Below are 27708 nucleotides of genomic sequence, written 5' to 3' on the forward strand. Positions count from 1 at the left end.
GATGTGTTAATTTTTTTCCTGACTCCCTCCCACCCCACTGTGCAATGTTCTCTCTCTCCTCAAATTCTATTCTGTTTAGCTATTTAAATGTTGTATTTCACCTACTAGGATTTCTTAAGGGTCATCAGGGACAGAATTTTAAAAACTTAGTTCATTTTTTTATCCCCAGTACCTAGGTTTATGCACATTATAAATGCTTAATGAATGGTTGTTGAATGCATGAACATAAGGGAAAGAACATTACCCTGGGATTTAGGAGACAGGAAATCCTAAATTTGCCATTGCATTAACCATGTGACTTTGCACAAGTGACTACACACCTCTGGGCCTTAGAATGATGGGCTTGGAGTCATAAAGACCTGACTTCTCTTTCTGACTCAGAACTTTACTAGTCATTACAGCTTAGCCTCTCTGTGCCTCAAGACCCTCATCTGTAAAATGGGATAGTAATAACTCCTGCCTCCCACAGATATTGGGAGATGAGATAACATGTCTAAAGCACTTTGCAAACTTTAAAGTAATATAAAAATGCTAGCTGTTTATCATCATCATCATCATCATCACCATCATTTGTAAAAATGAAGCTTTTGGACAAGATGGTCTCTTTCAGCTCTAGCATGCTATGATTCTATCATTCAAGTTTAATTGCTTTTGGATTTCATCAGTGAGGCAGTGTGGTTTCTACTGTTGATTTTCTGTGACCTTGGAGAGGTCACTTCCCTTCTTCAAACTTATTCTTTTTTCTTTAATGAAATTATGGGATTTGGCCAGCTAGCCTCTCTTTCTAAGATTTCCTGCATCCCGGTGAATCTGATTCTTTTTCTAGGAAGTCACCAGGGGCAGTTGGTGCAAGATCAGTGAAGAATTCCTCAGTCAGTTGAGTTAATTTAGAATGTAGTAGAAAAGGAAGAAAGGTGTTCATATTTCAGATGTCGATTTGTGAAAAATAGTCATGAATAAGTTTCTTTTCCCACTTTCTCTTTCTTCTGTCCTCTTTTGTAAGAAAATTGGGGAAAAAATTTCAGGAGAACACATGGTGATAGACCTTAAAGTAATCCCAATTTTCTATCACCACATTAAATCTCATGGTTTCCCACTGGGGAAGCCAAACCAATACACAACCACCTGTAGATGATAGTGGCTTAGAAGACAAAACTGTTTGTGACTGTGATGTATAGCAAAGTGTTTAGTCAGCTGAACCCATATGGTTCAGAAGTGGTAATGACCAACATATTCCTTCTGTACTGTAATAGCATCTTATTAAGCTGAGAATTTGCCAGGATCCTAGCCAAGGCATGGTATCATTTCACATAAAGTAATATAGTAATAAAGACATGCATCTATGGAAATATTGGAGGGTTTAATAACTGAGGAGAGAATAGGTTGCATTCTTTGGAATCAGAGGGCCTGGATGTGAGTCCCACCATGGCCACTTATGACCTATGTAATCTTGGTCAGGTTTCCTTGCCTTTCTAGGTCTCAGTTTTCTCATCTGTAAAATGAAGGGATTGGACTATCTCCTTACTAAGGTCCCTTTCAGAATGGTACAATAGAAGGAATGCTGGCTCTGGAGTCCTGTTTCTGAGACAAGTCACTCCAACTCTCCCAACCTCAGCTTCCTCCCCTGTAAAATGAGGGTCTAGATGGTCTCTCAGGTCTCTTCCAGCTCTAGAACTCAGATCTGATAACAAAATGTATTATCTTATAAGCTCATCCTTTTGTCCCCCCCTTCCATATCGTAGACAAATCTGAAAAGTCAAATTATTACTAGGTGGCTTGGTAATTTAAATTTATTTTGGAAGAGAGATATTTGTGATTGGGAGAAAAGAAAGTCAACTTTTTCTAAAACTGATCTTTATCTGCAAAGATATGCTGTAAGGGGGATAATAAATAACTATATTCAATTTTGCCCCTGAATAGAACAAAAGTAAATGTCAAGAATAACTTATATTTGACATAAGGGAAAACATTAAACACAAAATATGAGGGATGCTGAAAGGGCAGCTGAGAAATTCCTCAATGAATTAGATTTCCAAAATCACTTACTTTTCATTAAAAAAATACCTTGGACTTCCTTGATACATGAAAACAGGTAAAAATGTTCATATGAGCCCCCACTTTGAGCCGTTTAATGTAGTTTTGCTCAGAGGAGGAGGCTAGGTCCCTTGGAGGTTATAAAATTTCCAGCTCAGAATGACAGGAAGGGAATCTCTATGGCTATGGTAAGAGAGTGAAAGTGATGGGAGGCCACCAATGGAACACTGAGGAGCACATCAAAGTGGAGTGATTTGTAAATATAAAGGTTCTCCTTGAAGGAGAGGATGGATGACTAGATTTAACACGGGAAAGTATACTGAAGCTGAGTAGATGAAAAGTTGTATGGACAATTAAATAAGTGAATAATTAAATAAGTGAAAAGTGAACAGCATCTAAAGTCAGAGAATCTGGATTTAAATCCTGCTGCCCCATTATGACCTGTATGACCTTTGTCAAGATGCTCTGGTCCCCAATTTCCTCATCTGTAAAAAGAGGCAGTTGGAATAGATGACCTTTAAGGTTCCTTCCAGATCTAAATAGTGGATCCCAAGTGGATGTTAAAATTATTAAAATAGAAAAAGTTACTTCAATTTGTTTTTTGTGAATGTGACATAAATATTGTTAGTAGGTAGTACTACTGCCCTAAGAGTCAGCATCAGATGATCAATAGGAATTCTAGCTGTATTTGGTCATGAAACACATTTCAGAGACATTTTATGTCATACTTTTATTTCAGCTTTTCCCTGGGGCCTATACACACGGTGTTCTCTACACACAGTAGGTGATTAAAATTTAACGAATGTTTGCTGAATGAATAATCATGTTGCATTTGATGTTAACCTGGGGGTATACTGTGAGGTAGTTGAAGAGACTACTTTTGTAGATGTGTCCAGCTGCAGCAAATGTGTGACTAAGAAAGGATTCATGAGGCACTTGACTAAGGGGTGCCATGTAGTCTCTGAAAGGGAAACATAATCCGAGAGCTTTTGTCTGTTTCACATTAGGCATTTCCTCCAGTGAGGCTAGTGGGAGGCTGATGGTCATTGGCCACTGCTTTGATGGAGATTAAGCTTTTCTGAGTCAATCTTGTTTCAACTACCTTTGACATTGGGACATAAACAGGAACATGGTTTACTCTGGATAAGCAGTGTCTAGAAACAGTAGCAGTGGCTGATAGCACAAGTATTCAGTGACTCATTTCTCCTTCTCCAAGGAAAGATTGAAGCTGGCAACCTTAGGATTTCATTTCAGATGGGGAAGGGGATCTCATCTAATCCTTTCATCATGTAGAAGAGCAAACTGGCTGAGAAAGGGGAAGGGACTTGCCCAACCCTGTCTTCACTTGACTTTCTTTTTCAGTTTTATGTTCTCTTCCAAACAGAAGCAACCACCATGACTGTCATCTGGTCTGTGTTCTTTTCCCTTCTCCTAGTCTTGCAGAGGCACAGAATCATGGGATGGGAAGGGAGGGGCCCCAGAAGCCACCTAGTACATTTTATATCTGAGGAGGAATCCTGTCTCCCAAGTAACTTGCAAATGGCCATCCAGCCACTGCTTAAAGACTTTGATGAAGGGGAATCCCCTACCTTACACAATGAGATCCCCTTTTAGACAACTATAATTATTAAGAATTTTTTTCTTGACATCGAGCCTGAATTTATTCCTTTGCAGCCTCCACCCTGTCTGGCTCTGTCCACTGAAGCCAGATTACTTATCTTCTCTGTGTATCAACCTTGCAGATACTTGAAGATAGCTACCAGTCTCCCTGGTCTTCAAGTTTTCTCTAGGGTAAATAACTCAAGTTCCTTCAGCCAATAGAATCCGTAACAGTTGTTCTCATCTGGATGCTCCCCCATTTATTAATACCTTTCCCCAACTGTGGTGTCCATAAGTGAATGCATTACATTGGATGTGATGGTTCCAGGGCAGAGCATAGTGGGAGTATCACCTCCTTAGATCCTGGAAGCTAGACATCTTCTAATGGAGTCTGAGAGTGCTCTAGCCATTTTGATTGCTACATTACACTGCTGATTCTGCATAAGTTTGCAGTTCACCAACTCCTTCCCCCCAGCACCATGTTTTTCAAACAAGCTTCTATCTTACCCTGCCTCACCAATCTTGCACTTGTTAAGGCATGAGGGTCAGCTTATTCAAAAGTGTGGAGATAGGAGATGGAGTATTACCTGTGAGGGACAGCAAGGAGGTCAATTTCATCTGCACCAAAGAGAGTGGCAACTGGATGCCACAGTGGATAAAGCCTTAGGTCCGGAGTCAGGAAGACTTGAGTTCAAATCCATCCTTAGATATTTCCTGAGTATATGATCTTGGGAAAGTCACTTAAACTCTGTTTGCCTCAGTTTCCTCAGTGCTAACATAGGGATAACTACATCTATCTTCCAGAGTTGTGAGAACCAAGAGGTAATATTTGTAAAATACACTTGGCACATGGTAGGTTCTTAGTGAAAACTTTTTTCCTCCTCTTAGAAAAGATACTCAGAGCCATGTTATGCAGGGCTTTAGATGTTAAATGGAGGAGTTTGTGTTTGATAAGAGTAGATGAAACTTGTTGAACAAGGAAGGGACATAGTCGTACTTGTTCTTTGGAAATGCAATGTACTTTGGTAGTTGTGTGAATGATAGATTGGAAAAGAGAGACTTGAAATGACAAAACCGATTAGGAAGCTATTACAATCCTCTAGGCAAACAGTGGGTGAGGTCCTGAACTAAAATAGCAGTTGTGTGAGTGGAGAGGAGCAGAAGGATGCCAGAGATGTTGTGGTGGTAGAATTGACAATAGGCAACAACTGAATACATATGGAAGGGGAGGCAGAGTGAAAAGTGGAGAATGGTTTGAAAGTTGTTAACCTGGGTCATTGGACATATGGTGATGTCCTTGAAAGAAATAGAGACATTTAAAAGAGGGGCTATTTTTATGAGGACAGATGAGTTCTGTTTTGGACATGTTAAATTTGAAATTCCGATTGGGCCTCTACTTGGAACTATGCAATAGGCATCTGGGACTATAGTTCAGGAGAGAGATGAGGGCAAAATTATGTATATGTATATGTACAGGTACAGGTATAGGTATAGATATAGGTATATCTATATACACACATATGTATATATACACACATAGATATAGATATATAGCTGTATTTGTTATTGTTCTTTGGTTGTTTTTAGTCATTTCCAATTCTTCGTGACCCCATTTGGAGTTTTCTTGGTGAAGATACCAAAGTGGTTTGCCATTTCCTTCTCCAGCTAATTTGATAGATGAGGAAAGTGAGGCAAACAGGGTTCAGTGACTTGGCCAGGGTCGCACAAGTAATTGTCAGTGAGTGACTGAGGCCAGATTTGAACTCAGGAAGATAAGTCTTCCTGATTTCCGGTCCTGCTATCTACTGTGCCACCTAGCTGTCTGTCTATCTTGAGTTACTTTCATAGAAATGATGATTAAAGCCATGGGAGATGATGAGGTACCAAAAGAGAGAATGCAGAGAAAAAAAGAACAGGACTCAGTACGGAGCTCTTGGGTATACCCACAGATAAGGGTGTAGATGAGAGTATAACAAATGATCTTGAGAAGGAACAGCCAGACTAGTAGGAGGAAAACCAGGATCAAGCTGTGCCATGAAACTAGAGTATCCAAGAAGAGGGGGTGGTTAACAGTGTCATATTCTGGAGAGAGGTCAAGGAGGAGGAGAATTTAGAAAAGACCATGGAAAACTACCCTTTGAAGGCCATTATTCTATCAGTTCAGAATCTGTCTAATGGTGGGATAGCCAATCCATATCTCTCCATCAGAACAGGATGAGAGAGTTTATCAGATGCTTTCCAAAATATCTAGATTGACCACATGTACAACATACTTCTGATTTACCCATTTAGTATTAGTCAGAAAAAAACAAGAAAATATTTTGAATTTTTAACATTCGACAGCCTATTCTTGACAAAGCAATGGTGGATCTTCGTAATCATGACTCTTTGGTCTAACCACCTCTTTGATGACACATTTTGGACAGTGTTGAGCTTGCTGGCCTGTAGTGTGCAGACTGTTTATTTCCATTGTTTTGGAAATTGGGACAATATTGACCATTCTTCAGTCCCACTGTTTCTCTCTTCTGTCACTCAAATATCACTGACAGAGGCTCATCAATGACATCTGCCAGTACTGTCAGAACCTGAAGATATAGATCATCTGAGCCAGGCAACATGACTTCATGAAAGGTCCTTTAGCTCCTTACTTATCTTACTTATTAATAGGGTATCAACTCTGTAAGCCATTTTTGTTTGGCCATTTTTGTTGCAAAAGTCATTCTTCTTGGCAGAGGAAGAATGACTCCACCACAATCAGAATTAGAACTCAGTACTCTGTTTCCTCTGAATTATCATCATGCCATTCCTCATGACAGTGTGGTTCCATCTGTTCTTTCATCCTCCTCTTCCCCATAGTATAGCTTTTAAAAACCACTTTTTGTCCTTGGACTTCCTTGTCCTCCTCAGGTTATTCTCTGTGCTACTGCTTCTGACACTCTTTTTATATGATTGAGCTGCATTCTTAGATTTATGCTGTATGACCTGCCCATTCTTCCATTTTCTGTAGCTATTTTTTTAACTGGATCTCCCTATTTGTCAGGCTGGAAGTTCCGTGGTCATTTACAATCCTGATTCCATTGGGGTTCTGCTTTGACCAGATCTGTTCCTGATAGGGAACAGTTTTTCTTGCCTTAGGTGGCCTGGATGGCCCCTGCTCTTGGAGGGGGGACTGACTCAGTGTAGACCCATGATTGGCTTAGGGCCTGCAGCTCAGAACTTCCAAGCTAAAGTGATCTACTAGCTTCAGCCTCCCCCAAGGCAGGGATTAGTGTGCACCATGACTGATTGTACCTATTCATCTTTTTCAAGTCTTAGTTGCTGGCAAACTGTCTTGCAGCTACATCAGTCTCTTTGGACATATCTTATTCCCCCTATCCGCTGCCCCAATTATTTCCCTTTATGTCTTTTGAATTTCACTCTTAGTGATACAAGCACACACACATACATAAACATACACACATGTGTATATATGCACATATACGTGTATATACACATTCGCATAAGTGTAATATATATGTAACATTTTTGTGTAATACACATACACAAAGAAGCTAACTACAAGGTAGTTTAGGAGGGAGGGCATTGGCAGTTGGGATCAGGAAAGGCTTTGTATAGAGGACCGTGCTTGATCCGGCTCTTAAAGGAAGAGAGGGACTCTCAGAGGTGAGCATTAGGAGGAAGTATATTCCAGGCCTGGAAGATAGGCAGTGAAAAGACATGTGTATGAGACAGGGTGTGAAGAACAACCCATGTGAAGATCAAAAAAAAAAGGCCAAATTGGCTCAGTCACAGAGTGCTGGTGGGGGAATAAAATCCAATGAGGCTGCAAAGACAGGTTGGGTACAGTTCGTGTAGGAGCTTTAAAAGCTATGAAGAGAGAGGTACATATTTTATCCTAGAGGCAACTGGAAATCATTGGAATTGGTTGAATAGTGGCATGTGGTTAGATTTATGCTTAATAAAATTGACTTTGGTAACAAAGAGTCAAACAGACTGGAGTGGTGAGAGGCTTGTCGCAGGGAGACCAATTATATGGCTGTTGCAGTAATTTAGGCTCGAGGTGATGAGCACCTGAACTGTGGTGGTTGGTGTGAGTAGGGAGAAGGGATCAGATTCAAGAGATTCTGTGGAGTTAAGAAATAGCAAGATTTGGCAGTTGATAGTGTGTGGTGAGTGAAGAGTAAGGAGTGAAGGATCATGCCAAGATCATTAATCCGAGACATTGGAATGGTGGCATCTTTGGCACAACAGACACAAATATTTTAATAAAGAATAGAAAACAACATTATATGTGAAACTATGAACTTCTATTAAGTATGGTTCCTCTAAAATATATGTATTAAGTTTCACAAGATCGTAACAAAACTTCCCTGTTTGTCTATTTCCTTCCAAATATTTTTAATGTTCTTTTCTGTGTATTTTTTCAATTATATTTTCTTTCTTTTCCTCTTTTTAAAAAATTACTCCCATTACTTACCAATTTCCTCCCTCCCCTATAGATGTCCTCCTTTGTAACATAAATATTAAGTAAACAAATCCATCCATTGTCCATGTCTGCAAATGCATGTTCTCTTTTATACTTTTTCTCGGTCATCTCTGCTAGGAGAGAGGACATGCCTCATCAAGAGTCTTCTGGAATTATAACTGGTCACTACATTGATCAAAGTAAATAAATATTTCAGAGGCATTTTTCTTTATCCTTTTATAATCATCGTGAAGTGTTCTGGTTCTGTTTATTTCACTTTGTATCAGTTCATAGAAGTCTTTCCTTCTGAATCCATCCCTTAGCCATTTCCAATGGAGCAATAATATCCCATTACATTTATGTCATTTTTGATCAGCAATTCTCCAGTCAATGGGCCCCCACTTTATTTCCAGTTTTTTTCCCTAGAATTAAAAAAGCCTCTGCTATAAGTACTTTTATACATTCAAGTTCTTTCCCTCTGATTTTGGCCTCTTTGGAATATATACCTAGGAGATGCGGTTCTTGTCAAAGGATATGGATAGTTTAATGACTTTGGGGGCATAGTTCCAAATTACTTTCCAGGAATGGATCAGTCTACCACTCCATGAAGAGTGTCCCCCAACAGCACCTCTAATAGTTACCATTATCTTTTGTCATCTTTGCCAATCCGATAGGATGAGATCGTTTTTTTGTTTGTATATCTCTTAATAATTTCATGTAGTTGTTGAAAGCTTGATTTTTTTTTCTTTTGAAAAGGGGCTGTTCATATCCTTTGGCCATTCATATCTTGGATCTGGCTTTCTTATCCTCTATCTCAAAAGGGAGTGATGAAACCCTAGCAACCAGCTCCCCCCTATGAGTGAGGATCAGCTCCAGAATAGAATTTCCCCTTTCTATTTCAACTAGATTTTGAAGGAGGAAATGATCATTAAGGCAAGTCAAGAAGTTATCAGCTGCTCTGTTTTTTGGCAGAGAGAGAGAGCACTCCAGCAGATATCAGCATAATTGAAGTCCCTAGATCACTACACATTCATGCCTCTTTGCCAGGCTTGTGATATGTTTCCCAAACTCCTCATTTATTTCATTTCTGTCCATCTATTTCTCTTTTTTCCTGAAAACATTTGCTTCTATCTTTCTGAAAAATGGGGGTGGTGGTGGCTCTAGGTAATGCTTTTCCTTCCAACTCCCAAACCTGTGATTCTCAATAGGTGGTGTAAGTATCGTTCCCTTCTTAAGGGAAAACATCTGTGGTGGCTTAGTCCTTCCCTCACCTTATGGGGCAACATCTGCAGTCTTTTCATTTGCAACTAGGTATTGGTCTGGAGCCAAATAAATAATCAGATGCACTCAGAGTAAGCATGGAAGACCTGGCCTCAATGTGCAGAAGTGTGAGGGCCAAGTCTTGCTTCTGACATTTAGTGGCACTGTGACACTGGGCATGAATGAATGAAAAGATTTTAGCGAGCTTATTTTGTGCCAAGCACTATTATAATCTTTGGAGATACTAATACCAATGCAAGACTATTCCTGTCCTAAAAGAACATACAGTCTAGTAAGGGGAGACAATGCTCATAAGAGAGTTTCCATGGGAAGCTTGCTTTTATTTGGGAAGTGACAGTCACGACCAATGGAACCATATGATAGGCGATTGGCTCATTCTTTCCTGAAGCATTTTTACGGTCTTGGGTACCACTCTTGCTCTCATCCTCCAGGATTTCAATCTTGACATTATCTTTGGCCCCTCATTCTCACCCCAAATAAATAAATAGTTGCCAAAATTTGTTACTTTTCCTCTGCAATATCACTCATATCCATTCCTGCCTCGTTATTCATGTGGCTAACCACTTTAGAACCTTTCTCCCGGCCAATTGCAATAGCCTTCTAATTTATCTCCCTGACTCATCTCCGGGCTACCCTGTGCACAGATGCTGAAGCAATTTTTTTAATAAAGTCACATCTGATCATATCACTCCCCTACACAATAAACTCCAGGGAATCTGTACGTAAGGTGGATTTTAGTGTGTGGAAGGTGGATTTTTGCTATTCTTTCTTAGAGTTTAGTTTCCCGGGATCCGTGGCCATAACAATCTCTATTTCCCAGGCTCATGGCTTGTAAACATCTCCTCCATGCTTGTGAAGCACTACATAATGATAAATAAACATTTCTTCTTAAAATTGTAAATACCTACTGTGATTATGCAATGAGATATAACGGTGAGATAATGTAAACTTGTGAGGCTATTACTGGCAATACACTTTCTTTGTCTGTTGCTCTATAAAGCAAGCGGGCACTGGTGAGTGGGGAATGCGACAGCATAATGCTGTGTGTGTCTTGATTGGCCCCCAGCAAGGCTTGGGGGGAACCCATAGGGATTTGGGATTTGGGTAATACATAGAGGAATGCATGTGCCTGCCTCAAACCGCCTCCATTGAGGCTTGCGGGGATTTAGGAGAGTGCACAAGCTGGAATGCTATGCCTGTCTTGACTGACCTCAAGACATCTGGGTAGTCGCTGTCCCTCCCCCCCATTACATCCCCCACCTTGCACTTCTTACTGGCCCCTGCAAGAAGGATGATTAGGGAATGTTGTAGGAGTTGATGCTTCCATTATTAGCACTCCCATTGAGAAGACTAGACTAGAACAAAGCTAGCTTTTTTAACCCCTTATTGTGACTCCATTACTGTCTTCCTGTCTGCTTGGATCAAGAGCGAACCTTTGTCAGAGACAAAGGCTGTAGAACACCTGCTAGCAGCCCTCCCATGTGTTCACCTGTCTTACAGGATCCCTATTTTCTCTTAGAGGAAATATAAACTACTCTTTTGCCTGTTATAATCCTTTACAACCTGCCCCCTTTCTATCTTTCTAGTCCTATCCACTCAAAATCTACTGATGGAAACAAAATTAAAGTGGTCTCTAATTCTGTGTGATTTTCTGCATACTAAATCAGCTTTAGCTTGCTTATGCTGATTAAGATTGAAAGCAATAATATACTTGCCTCTTTCATGTTCCAGGTGCGTGGAAGTAAGGGCCAAGTCCTCTATGTTTTGGATGCCAGCAACCCACGCTTCTCTAACTGGTTGCGCTTTGTTCATGAGGCACCCACCCCAGAGCAGAAGAACCTGGCTGCCATTCAGGTAAGCTGGCCTGCTGTGTATCTCTTGGTACAACATAGTTTGTTGGTAGTAAATTCACTCTTCTACCTTTTTTATTTGCAGTTCAGAGTAAGGCACAGAGTTCTAAATGCATGACTACATTCAACCTGAGTCAGCAGTGTGTCATGGCAAGCAAAAGGACTAATGTGGATGTGGGCTATATGAATAGAAGCAGCAGTGTTTAGAGCATGGGGAATACTAGCCACTCTTTACCCTGCCATGGTCCCTCAGCTTTTCTCATTCATTGATTCATTAATCTATTCATCCATCCATCCATCCATTTATTCATTTAGCTGGTCAATTCCTGGGGTAGATTTTGAATCCAGACATCTTGATTCTAAGTTCAGTGCATGTGTGGTGAGAAAAATAAGTGGTCCAGCATGAAGAGAGAGCAAAGGCTAACAGATCGATTGCTTGGATATTGTCCTAGTATATGGAAATATTACTCTTAGAAAACAGCCTCTAACATACAGGGTGAGTTTTCTTTGTAGAATTTATTTGAGGATAAGAATTGTCCAAGATTAAAAGTTCCTGATAAGTTGAGATCTGTGCAGGTAGAGGAATTCCCAAAATCACTGAGATCACTGTTACAATAAATTATTCAAGTATGGCATAATGTAAAGTCTGTTGAATCTAGAGTCTGGAAAGAGCTGGCCTTAGATTCCACCTTGGAAAGTTACTAGAAAAATATCACTTAGTATCTCTTAACTTCAGTCTCCCAACCTGTAAAATGAGGATGATCAGATCACAGGGCCACAGAATTAGAACAGTTAGGGAACAAGATTTGGCAACTGATTGGCTATGTGGGCTGAGGGAGAGTGAGAAGTCCAGGACCGTGCTAAGATTATGAACCTGAGACATTGGAAGGAAGTGGTACCATTGAAAAAATAAACACAAGTATTTCAGTATTTAAAAAGCAATACAAAAGAGGATTGCATTTGAAATTAATTTTAAGATTAGTCTATTATATGTAGTCTAACCCCCTCATTTTACATATTGGGAACTGAGAGAGGGAGGGAGGGAAAAATGAAGGGAGGGAGGGAGAGAGAGGGAGAGGGGGAGAGAGAGAGAGAGAGAGAGAGAGAGAGAGAGAGAGAGAGAGAGAGGGAGAGAGAGAGAGAGAGAGAGGGGGGGGAGGGGAGCGGAGAGGAGAAGAGGAGAAGAGAAGAGAAAGCAATTTGCTCTCAAAGGTCATGCAAAGTATCAGAAATACAATTTCGTCCTCGGTCTGCTGCCCTTTCCTGTATAACGGGATAATAATACCTGTGCCAAATAGCTCACAGTTTTATTTCAAGACTCTGAAAGATAATATATGCAAAGTGCTTTGAGCTTTGACAAGCTGAAAGAATCAAAGTGTCAGCTATCATTATTAATAAAGGAAAGTTGACTGTAATTTGGGGAGGACAGTGGTAGTCCCTTTCCAGTATCCTTTGGGGCTTTTGGTGGGGGAGGTGGAGAGTTTTCCTTCACCAGCTATGTTTTCCAGAACATACATTAACCCTCCTCTCTATTTTCACTGATCCAAATAATTTTTTTGCCTTATATGGCCATTGTTTTAACTTGTATAGTTTTCTTTCATTTAAGGCTCCCTGAAGCAAAACTTTTCTCAGGAGGATAGCAGTTCATGCGATAATTTTCACTTAGAGCAGCAATTAGAATATTTCCTTACAAAATGGCGCTAATAGCAGTGAGAAATTGCCATGGAAGGGTTGCATGTTTCTGGATCTTCTCATTGCCAGGTCTCCCTCATTGGATTTTGGGCATTCAGTTTTAGAATGGATTCTATTGTTCCTCATTGAAATAATGCTTTCTGAAGTTTTAGATCTTATGGTCTTAGCCCCAAATTCCTCTTACAAAAGGTGCTCTTCCTTCCTTCCTCTGATGGAAGGTAGATACTCCACAACCCCAAGAATGCTGCTCAATCGGGCTTAGTCCTCAAAGTGCTAAAGGAAATGATTCTCACTCCTGTAGTACTTTAAGGATGGCTAGGATCCTGGATCTGGAACTGGATGGAACCTCAGGAACTTCAAGAACAACTGAGGCTAAGGAAGTCGAAGGGTCAGAGACAATACTTGAACCCAGGTTCACTGACTCCAGAGTCATCAACCTTGTGAGTTAGATAGGGCAAAGATTATTATTCTTATTTTAGATAAAGAAACCAATGAAGTGATTGGACTGTGGTCCAAAGATAGCTGGGATGCAGATAGACCTGGGAAGGTATCAGGATGGCCCAAGTTGGCTGGCCTGGTGTCTGATAGCCTTTTTGCTACAACGCGCTATCTAGAGTGGATAAAGCATCATGTTAGGAGACAGAAAGGCCTGAGTACAAATTAGACTTCAGATAGCTGTGTGACCCCTGGGCAAATCACTTAACCTGTTTCCATTTCCTTATCTGTAAAATGGGCAACACAGGTAGACATCACCTACCTCCTAGGGTCATTGTGAGAATCAAATTAGATAACTTTTGTAAACCACTTAGATCAATGCTCAGCACATAGTAGGTGCTTAACAGGTGTTTGTTAACTTCCTTCTTTATCTAGGACACTAGCCTTTACTTTTGCTTAATGAATGATTCAGGCAGTTAGGTAGTGCAGTGGATAGAACACTAGGCTTGGAATCAGGAAGACACATCCTCATGAGTTCTACTCTGGCCTCCAATACTTACTAGCTGTGTGACCCTGGGCAAGTCACTTAACTCTGTTTGCCTCAGTTCTTCATCTGTAAAATGAGCTGGAGAAGAAAATGGCAAACTGTTCCAGGATCTCTTCTAAGAAAACCCCAAATAGGATCACAAAGAGTTGTACGCAAGTAAAATGACTCAACAACACATCTTCCTTATAATTTCCTCTTAGAGAATAGATTATCTGGTCAGTCTGAAAAAAAATGAATAAGTAAATGCAGCTGGGCATGGTGGTACTACCTGGGAGGCTAAAGTGCCTGACCTCTGAGTTCTGAGCTGGAGTGGGCTAAGCTGATAGCATGTCTGCAATAAGTCGAGCAAAAATATGAGACTGTGGGAGGAGACTGAGGCTTCAAATCATGTCACTTAAGGAGCATCGAGATCAGTCTGGTCTGGAGTTAGAGCAGCTCAGAGTGGGACCAGGTCTGTGAGTAGGCTCTGCACTTCCATTCTGGGGGAGACAGGGAAAGCCAGTCTCTTAAAAAATCTAAAAAAGAGACATAAATATCCAATCTTTTTTGAGACATCAGAGTATGCCTGGGAATACCTGGCCCAGTCTCTGTTTGCCTGTGACAAGTCATGGGAAGTGAAGTTGTCAGGGGTTGATTTTTTTTTCTTTACCACACTAAGGATTTGCCACATCATTCCAAGGACTGAATTGGGCTAGGTCTCAAATAAATTGATTTGAAGGCTTTGTGAAAACCTGATTTTGCAATTTTAAGACCATAGGATCCTAGAGCTAGAGCTGGAAGGGATCTCTGAACTTCTTTCCTTCCTTCCTTCTTTCCTTCTATCCCTCTTTCCTTCCTTCCTTTTTTCCTTCATTCTTTCCTTCCTTCCTTCCTCCCTTCCTTCCTTCCTTCTTTCCTTCCTTCCTTCTTTCTTTCCTTCCTTCCTTCCTACCTCTCTTCCTTCCTTCCTTCCTTCCTTCCTTCCTTCCTTCCTTCCTTCCTTCCTTCTTTCCTTCCTTCCTTCTTTCTTTCCTTCCTTCCTTCCTACCTCTCTTCCTTCCTTCTTTCCTTCCTTCCTTCTTTCTTTCCTTCCTTCCTTCCTACCTCTCTTCCTTCCTTCTTTCCTTTCTCCCTCCCTCCCTTTCTTCATTGCTTCCCTCCTTCCTCTCTTTTTTCCTTCCTTTCCCTGTGCATTGTAGACAACATTCTTCCAGTATCTCTTCTCTCTCTTCTCTATCTTTTCCCCAGAAAAGCAGAGGAAGGAGATAAACATTTATATAGTGCCTACTATATACTGGTAAAAATAGTACAATGGTTAACCCATGGCCCCATTCTTGGTGCACTACCATATAGGGAACTGTCATATACTCCCCTTGAAGGGAGGTTCTTGACTTCACAGTACTAGGCTGTGGGTAGTCTAGGCCTGGACCTTAGCTAGGGCAGAGAGGGAAATGACCTGGTCCTGGGTCAGAGAGCAGCCTCAATCTTGCATTTGTTTGGAATGATCTCATGAGGTTTGCATTCCACTCTTTGGGCCAGAAATGCCTGGTGCTATGAGTGTATCATAATGTTTCCTGCCTAACATTATGAATCTTTTGGATTCCAAATTGCATCTGGTATTTGGGATATTCAGGAAATTTTTTATTTGGGTTGTGTATCCCTGGAGTAAAGTAAATGAAAAACATTTGTGTCTATGTGGCTTGCTTGGTGGAAAATGTCAATACTTGGTCCAATTTTTTTGGACAAGGGATTAAGAATTTGAAGTCTGTTTTGGCAAAGGATTGGAACTCCTTGTTGAAGGCTTGGTTATATTCTGAGCTCTGCTGTTTATTTGACTTAGGAAAATTTGCTTTGGAAATGATGATTTAAGTATCAAAATCATTGTGGGAGGATTTCGTAAGCAAACCTTCTTCCCACGTGCCTAGATTATGAAATTGAAGGCGAATGGCCCATTCATATTTACTGAAATGTATCTGTCTGGCAACCATGAATTTTAGAATTAGAGAGACATGTCAAATTGATCACAAAGAAATTTCAAAGCCCATAAATCATGCATTTAAAAGAATAACTCTTGATGGAGTTTGGGAGACTTAGGGAGATTAAATAGAAAAAGCAGATACATAACATGCAGCGTTACAACAAGGAAAGTTCAATTGAAGTCTATTTAGTAGTTTAATGATGGAATATTTATAGTGATTTAGAGGAGTGGTTGCCAAATATTTTAAATTACACACTCTGAGCAGTTTAAAAAAAACATGACTTCACAATATTTGTATATTTCTCAAAATTTAAATTTCTTTTTTCTCTCTCTTACTTACTCACCCCACTCTCAATGGGAAAAAAAAGAAAAAAATCGTTGTAACACATATGAATAGTCAAGTGAAACAAATTTCGACATTGGTCCGGTCCAAAAACTGTATGCCTCGTTCTGCAGCTTTCTATCAGCTCTCTGTCTAGAGGCACATAGCGTGCATCCTTGTTGTCCTCTGGAACTGTGGTTGGTTATTGTGTTGATACAAGTACTTAAATCTTTCAAAGTTACTTGTTTTTACAAGGCTGTTCTTGTATGAATTCTTTTTCTTGTCCTGCTCAATTTACTCTTCCTTAATTTACACAGATCTTCCAAAATTTCTTTTAAACTGTCCCTTTCATCATTTCTTATAGAGTAATAGCATCCCATCACACTCATATACCATCATTTTTTAAAGTCATTCCCCAAACCTTGAGCGCTCTCTGAGTTTCCAGGTCTTCGCCATCACAAAAGAGCTGCTGGTAGAAACTTTATACATCTGGGTCCTTTTCCTCTTTCTTTGATCTCTTCTGAGCATAGGTCTAATAATGGTTGTATATTTAATTATCTAAAATTTCTATGCATGTACTACTTAACTAATATATTGTGCATGTTACAAAGCATACAGAAAAATAGAAATTTCAAAATGAAGTAAACCATTATTTCAAATTACTTAAAATTTTCTGTGAGCATTCTAATGGAAACATTATGCTCTCAAATATCATTAGCAACAATAACCTTTTAAAATGAGAGGGATGTGATTGAATATGCTGTGTTATTTTGGCAAATATTTTAGTACTTTGTTGTACAGCAGTAAGTGGCAATATGCCATAGTCAAAGGAACAAATGAAGATGCTGTTGTTTACCTGCCTGGTCGGAGGATGCTCACAATTCCCCTCTTTGAATTTTGTGTCTCATATGTGACATGACCATCTACCCTATGGAGAGATCAAGGGATCGATGTCAAGTCTGAGGTTATGTATCAGCAGACCTTAGTTTCTTTCTTAATTCTTTGCTTGCTCCCAAATGTATGTAGGAATCACTGATAACCTTCTACTGTCATATTCCATTGACAAAAGTACATGGTTTCTGTAAATAAAAGCTGGAGGCTGGTTTTTACTATTAGCAGTTGGGAGCACAATGTCCTTAGCACAGTATTCTCTTGTTTTGTGAGGTCAGTTTAAAATATTCTAGGCTAGTGTGTGTTTGGGGAAGTTGTTGTTGTTTTTTTTTTTTAAGGTTTAGACCACTTTCCTGGTTTCTATCCCTTAAAAGGAAGGAGTGCCCTAAGCTTGTATCTGAAGCCTTGACTCCCCATCAAATACTAGTTACAAGAAGGAGCATCACGACTAGTGAGGCAGTTAGGAGACTCAGGCAATAGAATTCTGGTCCTAGAGTCAGGGAGATCTGAGTTCAAATTCAGCCTCAGATACTTAGTAGCTATTTGACCCTGGGCAAGTCACTTTATCTCACTCTGCCCCAGTTTTCTCATCTATAAAATGAAGATAATAACAACACCTATCTCCCAGGCTTGTTGTAAGGATTGAAGGAGGTAATATTTTCAAAGAGCTTTGCAAACATCAAAGTGCTATGCAAACACTAGCCATTATTATGATTATGATTATTACTGCTACTACCACTACTACTACCACTACTACTACCACTACTACTACTACTACCACCATTACTGCTACCACCACTACTATTATTACCACTAACACTACTAGTACTACCACTACCATTAACACTACTACTACTACCACTACTACTGTTCGTACTCCTACTCCTATTACCACTACTACTACCACTACTACTACTACCACTATTACTACTACTACTACTACCACCATTACTACTACCACACTACTACTACTATCACTACTACTACTACCACTACCATTAACACTACTACTACTACCACTACTACTGTTCATACTCCTACTCCTATTACCACTACTACTACTACCACTACTACTACTACCACTATTACTACTACTACTACCACTATTATCACTACTACCACTACCACTACTACTATTATCACTACTACCACCACTACTACCACTACCAATACCACTACTACTACCACTACTACCACTATTACTACTACTACCACTACTACTACCACTACTATTACTACTACCACACTACTACTACTATCACTACTACTACTACCACTACTATCACTGCTACCACTACTACTACCACTACTACCACTACTATTACCACTACTACTACCACTACTATTACCACTACTACTACTACTATTACCACTACTACCACCACTACTACTACTACCACCACCACTACTACTACTACTGTTACCACTACTACTACCACTACTATTACTACTACTACCACTACCACTACTACTACTACTACCACTACTACCACCACTACTACCACTACCACTACTACTACTATTATCACTACTACTACCACTACTACCACTACTACTACTACCACTACTACCACTACTACACTACTACTACTACCACTACTACCACCACTACTACCACCACTACTACCACTACCACTACTACTACTATTATCACTACTACTACCACTACTACCACTACTACACTACTACTACTACCACTACTACTACCACTATTACCACTACTACTACTACTATTACCAGTACTACTACCACTACTATTACTACTACTACCACTACCACTACTACTACTACTACCATTACTACTACTACTACCACTACTACCACCACTACTACTACTATCACTACTACTACCACTACTACCACTACTACTACTACCACTACTACACTACTACTACTACCACTACTACTACCACTACTACTACCACTACTACTACTATTACCAGTACTACTACCACTACCATTAACACTACTACCACTACCACTACTACTACCATTACTACTACTACTACCACTACTACCACCACTACTACCACTACCACTACTACTACTATTATCACTACTACTACCACTACTACCACTACTACTACTACCACTACTACCACTACTACTACTACCACCACTACTACCACCACTACTACCACTACCACTACTACTACTATTATCACTACTACTACCACTACTACCACTACTACTACTACCACTACTACCACTACTACTACTACCACTACTACTACCACTACTACTACTATTACCAGTACTACTACCACTACTATTACTACTACTACCACCACTACTACTACTACCACCACTACTACTACTACTACTACTACTACTACTGTTACCACTACTACTACCACTACTATTACTACTACTACTACCACTACTACTACCACCACTACTACCACCACTACTACCACTACCACTACCACTACTACTATTATCAATACTACTACTACTACCACTACTACTACTACCATTACTACTACCACTACTACCACTACTACTACCGCTACTACCGCTACTACCACTACTACCACTACCACTACTACACTACTACTACTACTACCACTACTACTACTCCTATTACCACTACTACTACTACTACTACTACTACTACTACTACCACCACTACTACTACTACTACCAGTACTACTACCACCACTACCACCACTACCACCACTACCACTACCACTACTACTACCACTACTATTACTACTACTACTACTACCACTATTACTACTACTACTACTACTACTACTACTACTACTACTACTACTACTACCACTACTACCACCACTACTACTACTACTCCTATTACCACTACTACTATGACTACTACCACTACTACTACCACTACTACCACCACTACTACCACTACTGCTACTGCTACTACTACTGCTACAAGTACAAATAAATCCATTTATCCAAGCAGATACAAATAAGAATCAGAAGAGTTGTATGGATTAGAAAATGCCAGGCTATGTACAGAGTGAATGAGCTCTCCCACTGGGAATCAGATATGTCAGTTCGACAGGAAATCTGCAGTGTTCCCTATGAAGCAATTCCTCCTAGTCTCTAGGCAGACAAGCTGCAAACCAGGGACATGTTGAAGGACTGATTCATTTACATATAAGTCACTTCAGAAAGCTTTTTTGTTTAGACCTCTATCCCTGAAGAGATCTGACCTAGAACCATGTGTGGGCTCTTTAAAAGAGAGAAACAAGTAGACTTTTTCCCCTTCTCAAGCACTTACCAACTCCCCCCCCACCCGATGTAGATGTGCAAAGCTAAATAATTAATCATTCTCTCCTCCAATGAGGTGAGTCTTATGCAAGTATACCAGGCTTGAACACTGTGTTACACTGGGCAGAATGATTGATTGGAACAAGCCTTTTCAATTATCATGTCAGCAAGTGTCAGAAATATAGAGGCAGGCATCTTATGACATTAACCATGCTGGAACACTGACATAGGATGTGGTTATGAACAGTGAATAGCCCTTTCTGGATCAGGGTAGTGATGTATTTCCCCCTGTAACTCTCCCCCCACCCTTAGTAACAAGACAAATATGATTTTACAGCCACTTTTTTTTTCTCTCTAAGAAGTCATATTTTCTAGAAAATCTTCACATTCTTCCTCTTAAGACATTTTTGGATCTCCTTGGTGTTTGTTCTTTAAATCTTGAGATTTTCACAAGAATGCTTTTCTCTTGGCCCACCACTTTCCTGGCTTCTTTCTCTTGGGGTCTTGAGGTGTCTGACCATTGTCTTCCTCTTTGAAAGGAACATCTGATTTTAAGAGCAACTCTAGTTCCTTGTCCAAATGGCCCACGATTGGCTATAATGAAGAAGGATGATTTTTTAAGAAGCACCTGCACAACATGGCTCAAATCTACTTCCCCCTATGGGCAATGTATAGCTGCCACTACTAGAAATTACATTCAAGACAGAACCCAACAGCATCTTTGGTTGCCATCTTTGGTTCAACCTACTGGAACTCTAGAAAGGCTGTATGTGGACTGACTCTGCAGCCACACTCAGCTAGAATGATAGAGTCCATTCTTGAAAAGGTCAGACCAATGACTCAAGGACCATGTAGAAGACGGAGATTACTTTAGAAATGAAGCTTAAGTGTCCACTTAATATTCCTCTGGAAGATCAACCCTGTGAGGAATGAGCTGCTGAGCTAATTAAGGAACTGAAAGCTGTTTCCTTTTGCATTTTTTTACCTTTGTGTTTTGTTTCTCTCCTCAATAACTTGGTATATATCCCCAGTCTTACTTTTGGAATAGTTTTCACATTCATTGTTCCCTTCTTTGTAAATATCTTCAAGATGGACTTCTGTTAGAAATTTAGACATTTTCATAATTTGACTCCAAACTTTCTTTCCACATTATACATAATTTCCCTTCACATTGTACTCTTTAGTCCAGCCAAACTGGGTTTCTTACTGCTCCTCTCATATGCTGCTTTATTTCCCATCTGCCTGCCTTTACATTTGCATCATCTCTCATCCTTGGAATGTGCTCCCCTCATCTCTACCACTTAGAATCCCTCATTTCCTTGAAGGTTTAACTCAAGTGCCATGTTTTACATGAAGCCTTTGTTGGTACTGCTAGTTGTTAGTTGGTGAGGGCAGCTAGGTGGTGCATTAGATAGAGCATCAGGCTGGTGTCAGGAGGACCTGAGTTCATATCTGGCCTCAGATACTTAGTACCTGTGTGACCCTGGACAAGTCACTTACCCCATTTGCATCAGTTTCTTCATCTGTAAAATGAGCTGGAGAAAGAAATGGCAAGGCACGCCGGTATCTTTGCCAAGAAAACTCCAAATAGGGTCACAAAGAGTTGGACACAACTGAAATGACTAAACAGTGATAACAAAAATGTGACTTAACTCCTTAGTTATATTCATTAATCTTGGGATGTTTGTGCATAGTGACCCAGACCAATAAAAACAGCCCAAAAGTGTATATGTCAAGTCCACAGGAATAGTACAGAGAGAGTGCTCAGTAAGGTCTGAGGGAGGAATTCACTGTCCATGAAGGATGATTCAAGGAAGCAGGGTCTTTTGCACTTAGCCTTGAAACAAGGAATGTATGAATGAAAAAAAAAACATTATTAACAACTTTGTAGTTGTTAGACACTGTGCTAACTGATTGGGATACAAATTCAAAAGTAAAACAGTGAACCTTCTTTTATTCTAATAGGAGAGCCACAGATATAGAGGACTAGCCGCCATGGAGGGTTTTGCTTGGAAAATGACAGGGCTGATGAACTTGGCCATCTGGAGAATAGAGTGATGCACTTTTTTAGTATCTATGGCAGATTAATCTCATTATGATTCTCAAACTTTAAAGTGGGGGAGGGGTGAGGAGAGGGTACTGAAAATAGGTCCATTCAGGGTGGGAGGGTGACTGGCAAGAAAATGACCAGGGAGAAAAGCAAAGCATGGCTGGGGTTGGTCTGATGAAGGAAACCAGGTGAGTAACTCATAGAACCTAGGTCGATAGAATTAGAGCTCAAAGGGTTAAATCATCCAAGGCTTGCTTTCTAGTCTGGGTGGCTCGGTGGTTGGGAATATGATCTATTTAAGGTCTAATTCGTACAGCACTTTAGTGTTTTCCAAACACTTCATGAACCTATCTCATTTGATTCTCCAAAACAATCTTGTGAGTTATCAATTGACAAATGCTATTGGTCACTCACAATATGCTGAACTCTGTGTTAGGTGCTGGGAATACCAGGAAAGAAGGAATGAAGGAAGCAAGGAATGGAGGAAGGAAAGAAGAAAGGAATGAAGGAAATAAAGTAGAAAAGAAGGAAATGATTTATTAGCTCCTTTCTATGTGTCAGGCACTATGCTAAGCACTTCACAAATGTTATCTCACTTAACTGTCATGAGGTCTTCAGACAATGTAAGTGACTTTCCCAGGGTCACACAGCCCTGTAAGTATCTAAATTAGGATTTTGAACGTGTGTCTTCTTGACTTGCAGTCTGGCCTCCCATCCACCATACAGCACTGCTTGTCCAAATAGGCAGGGTTTCAGTGAGGCCACATGGTCTTAGGATTGGCTGGAAAGCCAGTTGCAAGACTAGTTATGTTTGCTTTGGGGTCATGTTGACTCTGTGACCTTAGGCAAACCATTGAACTTCTCAAGGCTCCCAGAACCTCTCTAAGAGTATAAGTTATAGAAGAGTTGCTGATCAGTAGCTATTTATGGAATTTCCACACTGGAAGTCCTCTCTGTGAAATCTATAGTGAAATCATAGATCTGAACCAAAAGCTTCAAACAAAGAAAGAAGATCTAAAAAGATTTAAAGCAGAATCAGGAACTGGGGAAGGAGAAACATTCAAGAGTCAGGGGGAGGAAATAAGAGGGGGTGGAAGGTATGTTGGGGGCATGGTGAGGAGTTCCTTTTGGACTGCTTTTCATCCACTTAAGAGTCCGACTGTGTCTAAGTCGTGGTTTCCCATATCTGCTGTACAAAGTGGTGTCTCCGTACAAAGACAGACAAAAAGCCCTCTCACATTCTATGTTACATACTAGGCTGATGATAATAATCATTGATATTAATATAGGACTAATGTTTATAAAATTGATGCACATAACCACCCTGGTTTAATTTTCACATCTCTGGATATATTATCAACATTAATTAGCATGTAATTAATGAATATTATTGAATTGATGAATATTCTCATTTTGCAGAAGAGGAAATGATCTCAGGGAGGTCCAAGTGACTTGCCTGGTCTTGTAATAGGCCCAGATATCACAGGCCAATGTGGCGTAGTAGAAAGAGCAGACGATTTAGAGTCAGGAAACCTGCACGCAAAGGTCTGTTGGACTACTTCCTAGCTCTGTAACCTTAGGCAAGTTACAATGTCTCTGGGTCTCAGTTTCCTCATCTGAAAAAAATGAGGCAGTTAGACAAGAAGGCCTCGAAGGTCCCTTCCAGCATTACTCTATGATCCTAGGATGTTAAGGGTTATTGTGAAATGAGCCACCATCCTCTTGATTCCAAGGCCAGCTTTCTGCTCAACACGACAGGCTGCCTCTCACCCGAGAGGGACTTAGAAGGAGGCTTCATGTAAGTTTCTGCCAGCCAACTCCCTCATATCTCTGCTGGAGATAAGAAGTGCGGCTCCTTTTCTCGTTTCCTCTGCTAGCCTCATTGATTTATTTTTAATTTAGATGTCAGTAAATGAAGTCTCCCTGAAGCACATACGGCTGGAAAATGAGGAATGAGTGGGAGCCTGCTGATGTAGGAGGTGACAGGAAGGTTGTGTTGATGCCAACTGAGTCCTCACCACAAAACCTCTTCCTTGCAGCGATAGATATAATCACATTTGTTTTCCTATCCCACGATTAGCATAGAGATGCAAATGTGCCTGCTCCTTGGAGGTTGCAGCGCTGCCAACAAGTTTATTGAGTTAAATAGTTTTAACAGAGATATTAACATTTTCTCATTTTATTACAAAGCGACCCAACTGTTCAGCACCCTGCATTTTCTAATGACAGTTTCAATTAATCTTAGGTTACAAAATTAAAAATCAGTATCTCGTCCTTGTGTCCTGAAGGGTGGATATATGGCCTGCTAGGCCATGAAGATGCTTCTATTAACTTTCCTGGTTATTGATCTGATAAACATAGGGACTGATGAAAATGCTAGTGAAGTCTTCCTTACTTCAACACAGTTCTCCTCTTGTGTTAGGGCCTCAGCCCCACATACTTGACTTCTAGACAGAAGAGGAGGGTCTCTGGTGCTTTACAAGGGGATACCTGTTTTTGCTAAATGTCTAATTTGGGTCCACAGGAGGGAATTCATGTATCCTAAGTTTAATACTAGGAAATACCAAAGAGAGCTTCCCAGAGCCATGTGCCCAAACACAGCCGCATGAATGGCTCTAGAAGCAGCCAGCTTGGTCTGCCAACAGTTGCACCTGGGCCATCCCAGGCTCTTCTTGGGTACTAGAATGGAGTCTGAAATGGGGAGAGCAGGGAGGCCGGTGAGTTGAGTCCCCCTCACCATCAAAGGGTACTCCCTAGGCATTCATACATGGGCCCCTGTGTGGAGAGTCTCCTAGATTCACAAAGTGGTGGATGAAAGACAAGAAAAGAAGATCCTTTGTGAGTAAATGTCCAGACCATTGTCCTGGGAGGCTGTGGAAATCACCCCAGGGCTCTGATTGTTGGGGCCATGTGGCATTGGAGACAGAAAGGGAATGAATGAATGAATCACAGAGATTCAAGAAGAATGAATCTTGGCGAGACTGTGTCCCAGTAGTACTTACACAAAATGGATGAGTGTGGTAAAGACATCTGCAAATGATAGAATATAGAAGGGAAGTATCCCTAGTGGAGATGGCCAGAGACTTCTAATTCCCTTCCCTGCCAATCTCCTCGAGGGGCCATACTGATAGAGAAATTCCCGTGGGTGGAGGAGTTTGTGATGTGTTTAAGAAGGAAGAATGAAAGGAAGGAAAGAAGGAAGCAAACAATCATATATTAAGTGCCTACTACATGCCAAATATTGTGCTAAGGATATGAAAAATACTATCTCATTTAATCTTCACAACTACCCTGGGAGGTAGGTGCTATTATTATCCCCATTTATGTTTAAGGAAACTGAGGCAGACAGGTCAAGTGACTTGCCAAGAGTCTCCTAGCTAGTAAGGGTCTGAGGCTGGATTGGATTTCAGAGAGAGTCTTTTTGACTTCAGGCTGGGGCACTCCAACCACTTTGTCATCCAGCTGTCCCTTTTGACTTTAGTCATCACCTCCCCTTTTCTGGACCATTTCCTTCTTTCACTGCAATCCTATTAATACTAATATTCTAGACACCCTGCTCATGAAGGGGGTACTTTCTACTGACTTCACTCCTCTGGGTCTCTGTTATTCTCTCATCTCTTGTGAAAAAGGAGAAAATAAACACTTGAAAGTCACAAGATGGTTATGATGTCCAAATGAAGTGATGTCTAATATATGATGCTTTGCTTTGATAAAGCTACAGGGAGAGGTAATGAGCTCGTCAATTTATTGGTGTAGAGAACTCCCAGGTGAGGAAATCCCCTCTACCAGTACAAGTCAGCACCCCTCTGCAAGTTGGTTTTAGTGGCCTGGAAGGTTGAGTAACTTGCTTAGGGTCTCATAGCCAGTATGGGTCAGAGGTGAGGCTTGAACCCTGGTCTCCCAGACTTCAAGGCCTGTTCTCTTTCTCCACTAACCCTTTGACTCTCTACTATAACTACAAAGCACCATAGGAAGGTTGACTGTTGTATTTTAGTTCATCCAACTAACATCACTGTGTATTTCTTTCTGCTGGCCTCAGGAAGGAGAAAACATCTTCTACTTGGCGGTGGAAGATATTGAGACAGACACGGAGCTTTTGATTGGCTATCTGGACAGTGACATGGAAGAGGATGAGGATGAAGAGGAAGAGGTGGAGGTGGAGGAGACAGCTATGAATAAAGAGACTCATGGGAAACTTAACAGAAAAACACCAGCAGCTCATGGGAAAGGTACTCAGCCACTCACTCATGCCATGGTGTGTGAGCTAGAAAGTCTGGTGACATCCAGTGGCCCTACAATCGTCAGCTCAAAAATGGATTAGTTACGTTTTATGAATCTATGATGTTTTTTCAATGTGTAAAGAATTGAGCATCTCTTAGATAGTGTCAATCAAACTAGTTTTTTTTCTTTTTTACTTATAGTCCATGTGAAACAAAACAAAACAATATAGTCAGGTGGCACGGGGCTGCCTCATACACTTACTGGCTGCATGACCCTGGGCAAATCACTTAACCTCTGTGTGCCTTAGTTTCCCCCCAGAGTTTTGTTGTTAGGATCAAATAATCCTGTGTAGTGACAGGCTCCTGGAAATGACCTAGCCTGGATGTCTGAGGGACTGTCTAGTCCTGGAGATTGTCTGCCAGCTCTGAAGTAGTAGGTAAATTCCAGCATTTATTATTAATATTGCAGTTTTCTAGATGAGAATGCTTAGAAGTATTCAATGGCTTACCCACAAAGCTAGTAAATTTCTGAGACAGGATTAGAACCCCCAGGTCTTCCAGCCTCTATGTTCACTGATCTGCCATCTTTGCAGAGCTCTCTAGAGTGCCGCACAATTTCCATGGCTTACTTCCTAGTGACTGCAGATCACATCTGCTTCAGTTTAAGCCTATAGCCTAGGTGTGCAGTAGAAAGGCATTGGATTCAGTCAGAAGACTTGAGTTTAAATCCCTACCCTGGAAGTGACTATGCATGGGACCTTTGGTAAGTGCGCCATCCCTGAATAAACAGATTTTCTTTACTTCTCTGTAAACTTTGGAGGTAGAACCTGATGATCTGTGAAGTCCTTCCCAGCTTTCAATTCAATGAAATCAACATCTCCTCTAAGATGACCCAAAGGGGTGTTCTCCTGACTCATATCCACCACCTCTCATCTGCTAGGATGCTGGGGCACAGCCAGATTTCATAACCCATTTTGGGTGGTGTTTGTTTGTTTGTTTGCTTTTTCATTTTGTTCAGATCAGTGCTCCAAGACCTAACAATAAACTTGTGCATTCTGAAGTCCAGGAGATGTTGGAATATTTCCAGAAGCCACTTAATAAATAAGGGTTAATTGATTTAAA

General features: G+C 40.6%; 1 protein-coding gene across 2 annotated transcripts in view; it reads left to right on the top strand.

The window, feature by feature from the left end:
• The window catches only part of PRDM5 (PR/SET domain 5), a 169311-nt gene that overhangs the window by 41767 nt on the left and 99836 nt on the right, over positions 1 to 27708 (top strand). For both annotated transcript variants that reach the window (XM_036762361.1, XM_036762362.1), the window contains exons 3-4: positions 11111 to 11233; positions 26406 to 26595. In XM_036762361.1, the coding sequence (XP_036618256.1) occupies positions 11111 to 11233; positions 26406 to 26595 (313 nt within the window). The remainder of the gene's footprint in view (positions 1 to 11110; positions 11234 to 26405; positions 26596 to 27708) is intronic.

The sequence above is a fragment of the Trichosurus vulpecula genome, chromosome 6 (genome assembly GCF_011100635.1).
Source record: "Trichosurus vulpecula isolate mTriVul1 chromosome 6, mTriVul1.pri, whole genome shotgun sequence".
Classification (NCBI taxonomy): domain Eukaryota; kingdom Metazoa; phylum Chordata; class Mammalia; order Diprotodontia; family Phalangeridae; genus Trichosurus; species Trichosurus vulpecula.